This window comes from Schistocerca cancellata, chromosome 6, assembly GCF_023864275.1.
Source record: "Schistocerca cancellata isolate TAMUIC-IGC-003103 chromosome 6, iqSchCanc2.1, whole genome shotgun sequence".
In the NCBI taxonomy this organism is placed as follows: Eukaryota; Metazoa; Arthropoda; class Insecta; order Orthoptera; family Acrididae; genus Schistocerca; species Schistocerca cancellata.
This window is the reverse complement of record NC_064631.1, coordinates 63,130,377-63,145,311: the sequence shown is the minus strand read 5'-3', so window position 1 is coordinate 63,145,311 and position 14,935 is coordinate 63,130,377. Positions and strand designations below refer to the sequence as shown.

General features: G+C 45.2%; 1 protein-coding gene across 1 annotated transcript in view; it reads right to left on the bottom strand.

Moving 5' to 3' along the window:
* Window positions 1–403: 403 nt before the first annotated feature.
* LOC126088142 (UDP-glycosyltransferase UGT5-like) overlaps window positions 404–14,935 on the bottom strand; it is a 216,973-nt gene continuing 202,441 nt past the window's right edge. The window contains exon 7 of the mRNA XM_049906259.1: window positions 404–692. Within this exon, the coding sequence (XP_049762216.1) occupies window positions 404–692 (289 nt within the window). The remainder of the gene's footprint in view (window positions 693–14,935) is intronic.

Sequence of the window (14,935 nt, the reverse complement as noted above, 5' to 3'; positions counted from 1 at the left end):
CGTTCATCATTAATGGATTAAAGTTAAGTATCAAACTAATTACGTCCGCTTTCTGAATTCTAATTCCCTATCATGTTCCAGACCTCACGTCAATATAGTTCTTCCCTCCTCACGCCAGCCTGCGTGAGCTAAAAAGCGTGCATTTCGGCCTCCACTAGTAACTCGGTGTTGGCTCTTCAGCCAACACAACAGTTACGTCGAAAGGAAAGCGTAAATGCTGGAGTGGATTAGCACTGTTCTGGTGTGAGAGTCGCATTCGGAGAGGATATTGAGGGATAGACATAAGGTCAGGGTGATGCTTGTTTTCACATATCAATGGTCCAGAGGCTTAGGCCACATTCTCTTCAAAGATAAGTGGTGCAGTAATTATGTAGAGTGTGCTGGTAGTCGCTTGCTACAAGTCTCAGTTCATTTTAAGTTTCTGCCCATCCACACTTTCTCGCGTAATGCAGTATTTTACTCTTCGCAGCAGCCAGTAGATGGCCAACATCAGGGAGACAGCGACGGCCACCACGAAAGCAGCGACGTCTAGCAGCAGGTACTGGTACCAGGCCAGGTCCAGCGCGGCGGACCTCAGGTGCGGCGCCCCCCGGTGCGTGATGACGTACTCCAACCAGTACACCGCCTCCTCCAGCGGCGGCCGGGGGCGGTCCCGGAACAGGATGGACTGCCGCTTGGCGCTCTCGCGGTACCTTCAAAGAATAAAAAAAACGCAAGAGCGTACATAAGCTTACTTGTTAAACGAATGAAATTACTGCACTCACTTGTTCTGCTTACTCTTAATACACCTCTGGCCATTAAAACTGATAACCCACAAGAAATGCAGGTGATAAACGGGTATTCAGTGGACAAACATATTATACTAGAACTGACATATGATTACATTTTCACGCAATTTGGGTGCACAGATCCAGAGAAATCACTACCCAGAACAACCACCTCTGGCCGTAATAACGGCCGTGATACGCCTGGGCATTGAGTCAAACAGAGCTTGGATGGCGTGTACAGGTACAGCTTCCCACGCAGCTTCAACACGATACCACAGTTCATCAAGAGTAGTGACTGGCGTATTGTGACGAGCCAGTTGCTCGGCCACCATTGACCAGACGTTTTCAGTTGGTGAGAGATCTGGAGAATGTGCTGGCCAGGGCAGCAGTCGAACATTTTCTGTATCGAGAAAGGCCCGTACAGGACCTGCAACATGCGGTCGTGCATTATCCTGCTGAAATGTAGGGTTTCGCAGGGATCGAATGAAGGGTAGAGCCACGGGTCGTAACACATCTGAAATGTAACGTCCACTGTTCAAAGTGCCGTCAATGCGAACAAGAGGTGACCGAGACGTGTAACCATTGGCACCCCATACCATCACGCCGTGTGATACGCCAGTATGGCGATGACGAACACACGCTTCCAGTGTGCGTTCACCGCGATGTCGCCAAACACGGATGCTACCATCATGATGCTGTAAACAGAACCTGGATTCATCTGAAAAAATGACGTTTTGCCATTCGTGAACCCAGGTTCGTCGTTGAGAACACCACCGCAAGCGCTCCTGTCTGTGATGCAGCGTCAAGGGTAACCGCAGCCATGGTCTCCCAGCTGATAGTCCGTGCTGCTGCAAACGTCTTCGAACTGTTGGTGCAGATGGTTGTTTTCTTGCAAACGTCCCCACCTCTTAACTCAGGGTTCGAGACGTGGCTGCACGATCCGTTACAGCCATGTCGATAAGATGCCTGTCATCTCGACTGCTAGTGATACGAGGCCGTTGGGATCCAGCACGGCGTTCCGTATTACCCTCCTGAACCCACCGATTCCATATTCTGCGAACAGTCATTGGATCTCGACCAACGCGAGCAGCAATGTCGCGATACGATAAACCGAAATCGCGATAGGCTACAATCCGACCTTTATCAAAGTCGGAAACGTGATGGTATGCATTTCTCCTCCTTACACGAGGCATCACAACAACGTTTCACCAGGCAACGCCCGTCAACTGCTGTTTGTGTATGATAAATCGGTTGGAAACTTTCCTCATGTCATCACGTTGTAGGTGTTACCACTGACGCCAAACTTGTGTGAAAAGCTAATCATTTGCATATCACAGCATCTTCTTCCTGTCGGTTAAATTTCGCGCCTATAGCACGTCATCTTAGAGGTGTAGTAATTTTAATAACCAGTAGTGTGCAACATTGGAATGGTACTTTTCCACTAAAAGACGTTCCTCCCACTGACCATCTAGAATTCGTGCATCAACTCCATACTGTCTCCACATCCTTACCTAATCCGTATTTAAAACACACTTGTATGTTCATGCCTGCTCCTGTCTCACACACAAACCTCCACATTTTACTGTAGGCAACTTTCAAAATACTTCCTCATACGTATTCCGATATCAGCAGAACGATTTTTCTGTTGCATTATATTTGCCTACCCTCCTTCACCTACATTACCTGTAACGTCACATAACATAAACCGCCTTAGGATCCAGCTTGTAGCGCAGTCTTATCCAGACTTGCCTACCCGGGATTCCGGTGAATTTCTTCAAGGCCCGACTACCTCTCAATATCAGACCTGTGGTCCAGTTGTTTTTGTGAAAATGTGAGAGATTTAATTGTAAAAGAAGAGAACAAAAGAACAATTGCTAATTTGCAAAGATAATTATGGGTAGGCAGGCAACAGCAATCATAGTGGCCGCCTGTGGAAACTAAGTGTAGTAGAGCACCTGCAGCATCCGGCGCGGCCTCGGACTAAGATTTCGATACGGTCAGCCAAGCCCGCTCAGCGGCAGCGCTGCTCACCGGCACCGTTATCAGGGAGTCGCTTAATCTAAAACGTCTCTAATTTCTCCGTCGGATCCGTTGGTTGGTGCCCTAAGCGTGTTCCTGCGACCTGCCTACGGCTAGCTATCCGGCTGGAGAATTCGTTGTTGTTATACTACTGTTGGTGAACCGTTACGTGCTGACCGTATTCTATAAGGGCTGTCCCCTGCTCTGGTGTAGAGACTGTTGTTACGCCATTCCGTGATTACACACGTAACATTTTGTACAACTGACACTGAAGTATTAACATGAAAATACAAAACAGATAGACCTGAATATGAAGAATATACAGTGAAGGTTTGGAAGGAACAGGAAGGAAGGATCAGGAAGTCGTGCAGATTAGTGTAGACGTAACAAAACCTTCACTTTTCGAGGAATGACCCTGTTGTGAAACCAGGCAGATACTCAGGTACAGAAAATGTGCATGCAGAGAAAAATTTTCGCTGTCCACAAAATTCTGTTTTGTTTTCATTTCTCTTGTCTCTAACTTGTCATATGTGTTTTGCTTAAAAACTGTTCACTTTCTGTCATAACAAAGGCATTAAGATTGCCACTTAGTTTTATATTCCGGTTTATGCCATCAGTAAGAATTTGCATGCAAAATCCCAGGTTTTATTTCCGCCCAGAGGAAATAAAGTTTTCGAATGTTCTTTTAGAGGCTAGGGGTAGCGTCTTTGATTAGTAATCAAAACGTTCCCGGTTCCAGGTTCTAACTCCGCCACCGCTTGAATTTTGAATAAAAATCATCATCGTTGGTGGGAGAAGACTTTTGAAGTAAGAGATGACCCTCATTCTGCAAACGGCCTTGTCAAAGAGGGCGGAGGTGCGGACAGAGTTTCAGGGCACTCTCTTCTCCTTGGGGTGGTAAAGTGCCTCTAAAGGCGGAGGACTCAGCAATGATCAACGCCGTAAGGATGCAGAAGGCAATGGAAACGCACTTAATGTGCATCCACAAGACATGTGGCCTGTAAATGAAAAAGTGTCATGATGATTTCTGAATTGGTAAGAGATTCCGGAATAGTCCCCAGTTCGGATCTCCGGGAGAGGACTGCCAAGGTGAAGGTGACCACGAGAAAAACGCTGAATAGCCAACGAAAGAATCGGAGTGTGGACTGTCAGAAGTTTGGACGTGCTAGGGAAGCTAGAAAATGTGAAAAGGGAAATGCAGAGGCTCAGTCTAGATATAGTGAGGGTCAGGGAAGTGAAGTGGAAGGAAGACAAGGATTTCTGGTCAGATGAGTATGGCGTACTATCAACAGCAACAGAAAATAGTATAACGGGAGTCGGATTCGCTATGAATAGGAAGGTAGGGCAAAGAGTGTGTTATTGTGAACAGTTCAGTGATAGGGTTGTTCTTATCAAAATCGACAGCAAACCAACACCAGCACCGATAGTCATGTATACATGCCGCCCTCGCAAGCTGAAGATGAAGAGGCAGAGAGAGTATATGAGGGTACTGAACAGGTAGTTCAGTACGGGAAGGGAGATGAAAATGTAATAGTCATGGGGGACTGGAATGTGGTTGTAGGGGAAGGAGTAGAGGAAAGGGTTGCGGGAGAATCTGCGCTTGGTACCAGGAATGAGAGGCCAGCGGGCTTGTGGCAGTGGTAACAGCGGTTCCCGTCAGATCACCCACTTTACACGTTCTTGGGATTGGCTAGCACTTGGACAGGTTACTGTCCAGGTCTGCCGAGCGCTGTTGACAAGCGAGGTGCACTCAACCCTCGTGGCGCCGCCTCAGGAGCAACTTGACTGAGAAGTAGCTGCTCCGGTCACGAAAGCCCACAACGATTAGTGGAGCGGTATGTTATCTACATGGCCCTCCATATCCGCATCCGGAGAAGCCTATCACCTGAGGATGACACGGTAGTCGGTTGGCACCGTTAGATCTTCCGAGGCCTTTTCGGCGGGAGTTTAGTGTAGTTTTACTGGGAATGAGCGGGGAGAAAGACTAGTCGAGTTCTGTAATAAATTTCAGCCAGTAATAGCGAATACTGTGTTCAGGAATTACAAGAGAAGGCGGTATACATGAAAAAGACCGGGAGATAAGGGCAGATTTCAGTTAGATTATGTGATGGTCAGGCAGACATTACGAAATCACGTACTGGATTGGAAGGCGTACCCAGGAACAGATATAGACTTTCTCTCCTCCACCCGAACAGTCCATGAAAGTGTAACGGTACCGACCGGCCGCCGTGTCATCCTCACTCACAGGTGTCTCTGGATGCGGATATGGAGGCGCATGTGGTCAGCACACCGCACTCCCCGCCGTATGTCAGTTTACGAGACCGGAGCCGCTACATCTCAATGAAGTAGCTCCTCAGTTTGCCTCACAAGGGCTGAGTGCACCCCGCTTGCCATCAGCGCTCAGCAGACTGGATGCTCACCCATCCAAATGCTAGCCCAGCCCAACAGCGCTTAACTTCGGTGATCTGACGGGAAGTGATGAAGCGTAGGCTGGAGTTTAAGAAACTAGTCAGGAAAAATCAATTACAAAGAAGTAGGATATGGCAGTACTAAGGAATGAAGAGATCTCCTTGAAGTTCTCTAAAGCTGTACATACTACTACACTCCTGGAAATGGAAAAAAGAACACATTGACACCGGTGTGTCACACCCACCATACTTGCTCCGGACACTGCGAGAGGGCTGTACAAGCAATGATCACACGCACGGCACAGCGGACACACCAGGAACCGCGGTGTTGGCCGTCGAATGGCGCTAGCTGCGCAGCATTTGTGCACCGCCGCCGTCAGTGTCAGCCAGTTTGCCGTGGCATACGGAGCTCCATCGCAGTCTTTAACACTGGTAGCATGCCGCGACAGCGTGGACGTGAACCGTATGTGCAGTTGACGGACTTTGAGCGAGGGCGTATAGTGGGCATGCGGGAGGCCGGGTGGACGTACCGCCGAATTGCTCAACACGTGGGGCGTGAGGTCTCCACAGTACATCGATGTTGTCGCCAGTGGTCGGCGGAAGGTGCACGTGCCCGTCGACCTGGGACCGGACCGCAGCGACGCACGGATACACGCCAAGACCGTAGGATCCTACGCAGTGCCGTAGGGGGCCGCACCGCCACTTCCCAGCAAATGAGGGACACTGTTGCTCCTGGGGTATCGGCGAGGACCATTCGCAACCGTCTCCATGAAGCTGGGCTACGGTCCCGCACACCGTTAGGCCGTCTTCCGCTCACGCCCCAAAATCGTGCAGCCCGCCTCCAGTGGTGTCGCGACAGGCGTGAATGGAGGGACGAATGGAGACGTGTCGTCTTCAGCGATGAGAGTCGCTTCTGCCTTGGTGCCAATGATGGTCGTATGCGTGTTTGGCGCCGTGCAGGTGAGCGCCACAATCAGGACTGCATACAACCGAGGCACACAGGGCCAACACCCGGCATCATGGTGTGGGGAGCGATCTCCTACACTGGCCGTACACCACTGGTGATCGTCGAGGGGACACTGAATAGTGCACGGTACATCCAAACCGTCATCGAACCCATCGTTCTACCATTCCTAGACCGGCAAGGGAACTTGCTGTTCCAACAGGACAATGCACGTCCGCATGTATCCCGTGCCACCCAACGTGCTCTAGAAGGTGTAAGTCAACTACCCTGGCCAGCAAGATCTCCGGATCTGTCCCCCATTGAGCATGTTTGGGACTGGATGAAGCGTCGTCTCACGCGGTCTGCACGTCCAGCACGAACGCTGGTCCAACTGAGGCGCCAGGTGGAAATGGCATGGCAAGCCGTTCCACAGGACTACATCCAGCATCTCTACGATCGTCTCCATGGGAGAATAGCAGCCTGCATTGCTGCGAAAGGTGGATATACACTGTACTAGTGCCGACATTGTGCATGCTCTGTTGCCTGTGTCTATGTGCCTGTGGTTCTGTCAGTGTGATCATGTGATGCATCTGACCCCAGGAATGTGTCAATAAAGTTTCCCCTTCCTGGGACAATGAATTCACGGTGTTCTTATTTCAATTTCCAGGATTGTACAACATGTACAAGAGACAAGAGGGAGTAATAAGAGTGGAACACCAAGAACGAAGTGCTCCGTTTAAAAAGGGAGCGCTCGGTTTAAAAAGGATGTAAGACAGGAATGTAATCTTTCGCCCCTTCTGTTCGACGTATACATCGAAGAAACAACGATGGAAATAAAAGAAAGGTTCATGGGAGGAATTGAAATTCAAGGTGAAGGGCTATCAATGATAAGAGTCGCTGATGAGATTGCTATCCTCAGTGAAAATGAAGAAGTATTACAGGATCTGCTGACTGGAATGAACAGTGTTATGAGTGCAGAATATGGAGTGAGAGTAAACCGAAGAAAGACAAAATTAATGACAAGTAGCAGACATGAGAACAGCGAGAAACTTAACATCTGGATTGATGGTCACGAAGTAAATGAAGTTTAAAGAGTTCTACTATCTATGCAGCAAAATAACCCATGACGGACGGAGCAAGAAGAATATTAAAGCAGGCTAGCACTGGCAAAAAGGGCATTCCTGGCCAAGAGAAGTCTGCGAGTGTCAAACATAGGCCTTAATGTGAGGAAGAAATTTCTGAGTATGAACATCTGGAGTACAGCATTGGATGGTACTGAAACATGGTCTGTGGCAAAACCCGAACAGAAGAGAATCGAAGTATCTCCGATGTGGTGCTACAGACGAATGTTGAAAATTAGGTGGAGGATTGAGGAGGTTCTGCGCAGTATTGGAGAGGACAGGAATATATGAAAAACACTGATAAGAAGGAGGGACCGTTAAGATACCAGGTACTAGCGGGAGCTGTAGAAGGTAAAAACTGTAGAGGAACACAGAGATTGGAATATATCCACCAAATAATTTAGGACGTAGGTAGTAAGTGTTACTCTACGATGAAGCGGTTGGGACAGAAGAGAAATTCATGGTGGTCCGCGTCAAACCACTAAGAGGACTGGTGATTAAAAAAAAATTATTATACCACACGGTGTGCTGAAGGGCAAAAGAAACACCTACCCAAATGAATCTGGGTGTGGTAGATCGTCGTACTAGCCACTCATCCACAAGTGTCAGCAATAATAACAATATTTATCACATAAGCAGAGGTAAAGATAAATTATGGGAAGAGGACATATTTCACAAATTACAGAAAATGCTAAGGAAGGAGAAACAACAGAAGTACTTTTAATACATTTAAAACAATTTATCATATACAAGGGCTACAACTTTGCTTCCGTTATTTTAGGATTGTCGCAAGCAGTGTGCAGGTGATAGGTCGTAAGTGTCTAACAATAAGCTTAGACATCTGTAAGCATGACGCCATCAAAATATTAACCGATTTGTGATTGCATCATAAAGCTGGTCTCGATTGAAAATGTCAGTTTACGAACCGATTTCTCGTCATTTGCGAGAAGTTTTAATCTTCTGGTTTAACATGAATAAATATGTGGTTGAGGTTCATACAATGCTGGGTAAGACCTAACGTGAGGCATCTACTAGTGAAAGAACGTGCAGAGAGTGGTTTCACTGCATCAAGAACGGCGATTCTGACGTCGAAGGCCGGCCTTAGAAACTGAAACAGACGAAATCAACCGCAGGAGATTGTCGTCGAAAGCGGTTGATGAGTCAGAGCCGGGCACTGGAGGACAAAAGGCCACAATACGGTGGCAGACATGAAGATGTTATACTGCAGCATGACAGTGGTCGACGCTATGTTGCAAAACCATTCCGAACATTCTTGGAAACGTTCAAGAAGTCCTCCTATTCCAAATTTTTCTTTGGTTTCCTCTACTGCTTGTTCAGTGTACAAATTGAATACTATCGCGGTAGACTACAACTCTGTCTCACCCCCTTTTCAACGACTCGTATAAGTGCGTCTGGTTTCTATTTCGCTACCAGTATTTTATCCTCGCTATCCTCAGAATCACAAAGAGAGTATTCCAGTCCAATCTACCTTAAAAGAATCAATTATGCACGAGATTATTTTGTGATTTTCAGGACAATGAAACACAGAAAGACTCTAAATGGGGTTATCGATGACTGTAGTAGCTGATCGCAGCAATCTAGCTTCAGAAACATTAGGTACGAGAACACTGGCGCAAACCCAATTTATTGGGTTAGCATCAGTTCTTGTCAACTTTTTTTTTTTTTTTTGTCATCAGTCTACTGACTGGTTTGATGCGGCCCGCCACGAATTCCTTTCCTGTGCTAACCTCTTCATCTCAGAGTAGCACTTGCAACCTACGTCCTCAATTATTTGCTTGACGTATTCCAATCTCTGTCTTCCTCTACAGTTTTTGCCCTCTACAGCTCCCTCTAGTGCCATGAAAGTCATTCCCTCATGTCTTAGCAGATGTCCTATCATCCTGTCCCTTCTCCTTATCAGTGTTTTCCACACATTCCTTTCCTCTCCGATTCTGCGTAGAACCTCCTCATTCCTTACCTTATCAGTCCACCTAATTTTCAACATTCGTCTATAGCACCACATCTCAAATGCTTCGATTCTCTTCCGTTCCGGTTTTCACACAGTCCATGTTTCACTACCATACAATGTTGTACTCCACACGTACATCCTCAGAAATTTCTTCCTCAAATTAAGGCCGGTATTTGATATTAGTAGACTTCTCTTGGCCAGAAATGCCTTTTTTGCCATAGCGAGTCTGCTTTTGATGTCCTCCTTGCTCCGTCCGTCATTGGTTATTTTACTGCCTAGGTAGCAGAATTCCTTAACTCCATTGACTTCGTGACCATCAATCCTGATGTTAAGTTTCTCGGTGTTCTCATTTCTACTACTTCTCATTACCTTCGTCTTTCTCCGATTTACTCTCAAACCATACTGTGTACTCATTAGACTGTTCATTCCGTTCAGCAGATCATTTCATTCTTCTTCACTTTCACTCAGGATAGCAATGTCATCAGCGAATCGTATCATTGATATCGTTTCACCTTGTATTTTAATTCCACTCCTGGACCTTTCTTTTATTTCCATCATTGCTTCCTCGATGTACAGATTGAAGAGTAGGGGCGAAAGGCTATAGCCTTGTCTTACACCCTTCTTAATACGAGCACTTCGTTCTTGATCGTCCACTCTTATTATTCCCTCTTGGTTGTTGTACATATTGTATATGACCCGTCTCTCCCTATAGCTTACCCCTACTTTTTTCAGAATCTCGAGCAGCTTGCACCATTTTATATTGTCGAACGCTTTTTCCAGGTCGACAAATCCTATGAAAGTGTCTTGATTTTTCTTTAGTCTTGCTTCCATTATTAGCCGTAACGTCAGAATTGCCTCTCTCGTCCCTTTACTTTCCCTAAAGCCAAACTGATCGTCACCTAGCGCATTCTCAATTTTCTTTTCCATTCCTCTGTATATTATTCTAGTAAGCAGCTTCGATGCATGAGCTGTTAAGCGATTGTGCGATAATTCTCGCACTTGTCAGCTCTTGCCGTCTTCGGAATTGTGTGGATGATGCTTTTCAGAAAGTCAGATGGTATATCGCCAGACTCATATATTCTACACAGCAACGTGAATAGTCGTTTTGTTGCCACTTCCCCCAGTGATTTTAGAAATTCTGATGGAATGTTATCTATCCCTTCTGCCTTATTTGGCCGTAAGTCCTCCAAAGCTCTTTTAAATTCCGATTCTAATACTGGATCGCCTACATATCTTGTCAACTACAAAATAACTAATAACTAAATAACAAAATTATTATTACCTTGTATTTTCTATGAAACAAGGAAAATTACCACCGTGCAAAATATCTCAAAGCGATTGTTTTGGATGAGAAATTGGTTGCACTTTAACTGTACCATGAGGTTCCATCAATGCATTTGTGTAAGACGACGAATTTCTTAGGTTTATTTCACACAGAAGGACATGGAGAGAGTTGAATCGATTCGATTTACTTTCATACGAGAGTCACAGGGCTTCAACTTCGACTATCTGTAACCATCGTGCAGCTTGTAAAGCAAATAAAAACCACAGTAAGCCGCTTGCCACCAGTCGTGTCGTCACTGGCTACACAAGCCCACATTTTCGAAATTATTGTCAGTAGTTTCCTCAAAAGTAGGTGTTCTAGAATAAACTTTTATGCTGATTCTGAAAGCAATTCATTTTGTTCGATCTCGTCACGACTTCTCACAAAACAAGATCTCGTATTTTAAAGATTTAGGTAACTGAAGTTCAAATATCAATTATCAGTCGAGGTCCACATTTTTATGCTTATTGTTTTATTTTTTAGATGCATGAAAAATACTACGGACTGTGCTCTTAGGAATATTGTGAACTCTCCGTTCCATTCAATTTTTAAACTTACACCCAATTTTTAAACTTTCTCTTTTTTTATTCGCAGTACCTACACCTTTACTGTACCTCTTCAGTATCCAGCTACAGCTCCCATCACACATTCATTCTATCTTTTCCAGATACATCTTCTCTATCTTCTCAATATTCTGGTGGATGCGTTCTCCTTGCTGACCACTGTTAGGTCCCAGATTTTCAGGGCAGTAGTCAACATGTGAGAGCAGAAACTGGACTTTTACATTCATGTTAAACCACAACTTATCGATATTTTTCAACACTGTTTTGACAACGTACTTGTAATTTCGATTTTTTTTATTGCCCACAAACTTATCAGTAACAGACCTGAAGAGAGTCGACATCTTTTTTCTGTAACATTCATTGCATTCTCGAATTCGGGATCCTTCAACAGTTTGTGAATTTGAGGTCTAACGAAACTTCCAGCTTTATTTTTCTCTTGACCAGTGAAGGGCAGTTTAATAGAAAGCAACTTAAAATAGATCTCGTGGAAGGGCCCTTACAAACTGCTTAATCAAGCGTAGTTTGTTATGTACTGGAGGAACACATAATTTTTTTTTAGCTTACAAGCAGTCCACGCAAGAGTTTTTGTCCCAGGCACAAAATGTTTGCGATTCGGCCGAATACTTACAGTTTAATTCTTTGCCCAGTTACCTTGCTTACATTAAAAGAAAGGCATTTTTGTGTAGCGAGCTTGCTGTCCTTGTGAAATTCTTGTAACTAAAACTAAACTAAAGTAATTTACATTCTGAAAATATTGTTCTTTATAGAAGAAAATCAAGGACAGTTTTGAAAATAGGCATAAAAATTTAGTTAAGTTCAGTCTCTGATATCATGCAGATTGACTGTCCCTCTATTTCTGTACATATTCTCAAGTCAGCAGCTATATTGTTTCTACCCGCTTCCCACTGTTAGTCATTAGTATACAGTGTGGTAAAGGGCTGCTGTGCGTATGTGACTTTATTTAACGTAGTAAGTTCCACTGTAGAAGTTTAAAGGAGCCTAGTACCGCGGCACTGTACCACATCTGATAATTCAAAGAAATTGAAAAAGATGGAAGTTTCGGAAAAGATATTTAGAATGTATAAGTGCGATTCGGAGAGCTGCTACAGGTAAAAAAATCAGACGAGAAGAAAAAAATTGGTTCAAATGGCTCTGAGCACTATGGGACTCAACTGCTGTGGTCATAAGTCCCCTAGAACTTAGAACTACTTAAACCTAACTAACCTAAGGACATCATACACATCCATGCCCGAGGCAGGATTCGAACCTGCGACCGTAGCGGTCGTGCGGTTCAAGACTGTAGCGCCTTTAGCCGCTCGGCCACTCCGGCCGGCAGACGAGAAGAAAGTCCCATATGAAAATATTGCGGCAACAGCCAAGAATTAAAACGTATTGTCGCGTAGAGAGATACGGGGATTGCTGTAAGATCCCCAATTACTTTCTCCTCTGTTCTGAGAAAAACATCTAATCAGTACAAAAGCGCATTATGTAAACAAAATATACACCAGTAAACAAGAAGCACAGCGTCACAAAACAATATAAGCAATACACAAAATGAGGACTTACTGTGTTCTCCCTGGATTATTAGGGTGTAACGTTATGCTAGCAGCGAGTCACAGAAACATCCAAGACCACCTCGACCCACGTCTCTGGCCAGTGCCATATGGCGCCCTCTGTACTCCCCGGCGCACCACCGCTGTTCAAATGTGTGTGAATTACTAAGGGACCAACGCACCACTGCCTCTCCCTGCCATAGTACAGGGTAGGAAATGTACCTTATTTATATTAAAAAATACATGTATCGCAGTCCCCGGTGCCCACATGGAAGCGGTCGGTAAGATGGCTGGACAAAGGTTGGCACGACAACAGACCCTACCTGGTGCCTTGGGTCCACCATTCTCTGCACCCTGGCAGGGTAGCAATAAGCAGGCAGGCGGCGAAAACAAGCAACGAACATCACCTGTCCCAATCTTACAAAAAATCCCTTTTGCTTGAGGATGTTTCGACAAAATGAAACGGTAATCAGCACATACACTAATCGTCCTAATTTGGAAAGAGAATTTGCTTATTGAAGTAATCACGTCTCTTTCCGGCCAGTTATTCGATGAATGGTTTATAATCACAGACCACAGAAGCTTCTTGTTGACCATCCCGCAGTCCTATGATTAATAATAAAGGACACCTTCTCCATTAATCTTCGAGGATCTCTGACTGTGTATTCGAATCTGAATCCAGAATATGCATTATACAAAATCACACTACTCTAGGAACAAAACAAATTCGAGATTAGTGGACATAGCATATGTAAGCGAGTTACTGTTATCTCGATATCCCCACGTATAGAAGTAGCAGTGCAGCGAGCAAGTGGCCGTCTACCAGGTTACATACCAAGTGAACCTTATACGCCGGCCGTCGTGGCCGAGAGGTTCTAGGCGCCTCAGTCCGGAACCGCGATGCTGCTACCGTCGCAAGTTCGAATCCTGCCTCGGGCATGGATGTGTGTGCTCTCCTTTGGTTAGTTCTAAGTCTAGTTCTAAGTCTAGGGGACTGATGACCTCAGATGTTAAGTCCCGTAGTGCTCAGAGCCATTTGAACCATTTTTTGAACCTTATACCTAGGAATAGAATGAACTGTGTGTTTAACCCTATTTAAGAATGCGTAGGTGTATTAGACAGAGACTAGCACTATAATACGACACCCCACACGTCCAGAATTTCTACACAATGGCTCCAGGAACACCCTTCTGAGTTTAAGTGCTTCCGCTGGCCACCAAACTCTCCATGCAGGAACATCTCTGGGATACCTTATAATGTGCTGTTCAGAAGAGATTTCGCGCTCTTACGGATTTAGGGACATCCCTGCAGAATTCGTGGTGTCAATTCTCTCCAGCACTACCGAAGACATTAGTCGAATCCATGCCACGTCTTATTGCGGCACTTCTGCGTGCTCTCGGGGGGCTGATGTACCAGTTTATTTGGCTCTTCAATGTATGAAGTATATTGAGGATGTTCTCTGGAACTGATGTTAGGATTTGGATCCGGTTTCTATAAATAGATAGATTAATTCACGAGGAAAGTCGTGTATATAATTTTTATCAATATTTCGTGAAACTTGGCTGAAATATGATGAATTAAAGTACGCCTCTAGACAGCAGCGAAGCTTGAACAAAATCCACGTTGGTGCTGATGGTCTACCGATAAAATGTGTGCATGAAAACCGAAAGGCTGTTCTGTGGGATGGGATCCGAGCCGGAATACTATTTTCACTGTCTTTTAAGCTAGCTCTTAGCTTTCAATCACGTGGACATTCGTCAGCAGCAGAACGTGGTTTGCATTCCATGTTGAACTGTACAAGTAGGTGTCATTTTCACAGTATAATTCAAGTTGTAAAGTGCTTGCTTTAGGTGCTGCAGTAAGCCAGCATCGGCGTGTGCTGCTTAAATCGTTCAGTTTATATGGAAGTTATGATATTCAGGTACCTAACGTTGTGTTCTGATTTTTGATCATAGCTCTACGCAGTGTCCCGTGAACGAAATTGCTGTTAGGCCAGATAAAATGTCGGGCCGTAGATACTTGGTGCTACCTGCTGGAAGCCGGGGGGGGGGGGGGGGGGGGAAGATGGGGGGGAGGGGTGGCAGGTCTCTAGTTAGCTTGTAAACCAATGCATATGTTCAGTAAACCGGAAAGCCCAATGGTAATTGTAAGTAATACAGAAGAAAACGAAAAATAGTTCATTACAAGAGCCCGTGGTGTGGGGAGTTAATCCCAGTTCTCGAGGAAACAAGTGTATGGACAAATATGATGCCCATGTAAAAATGAAGT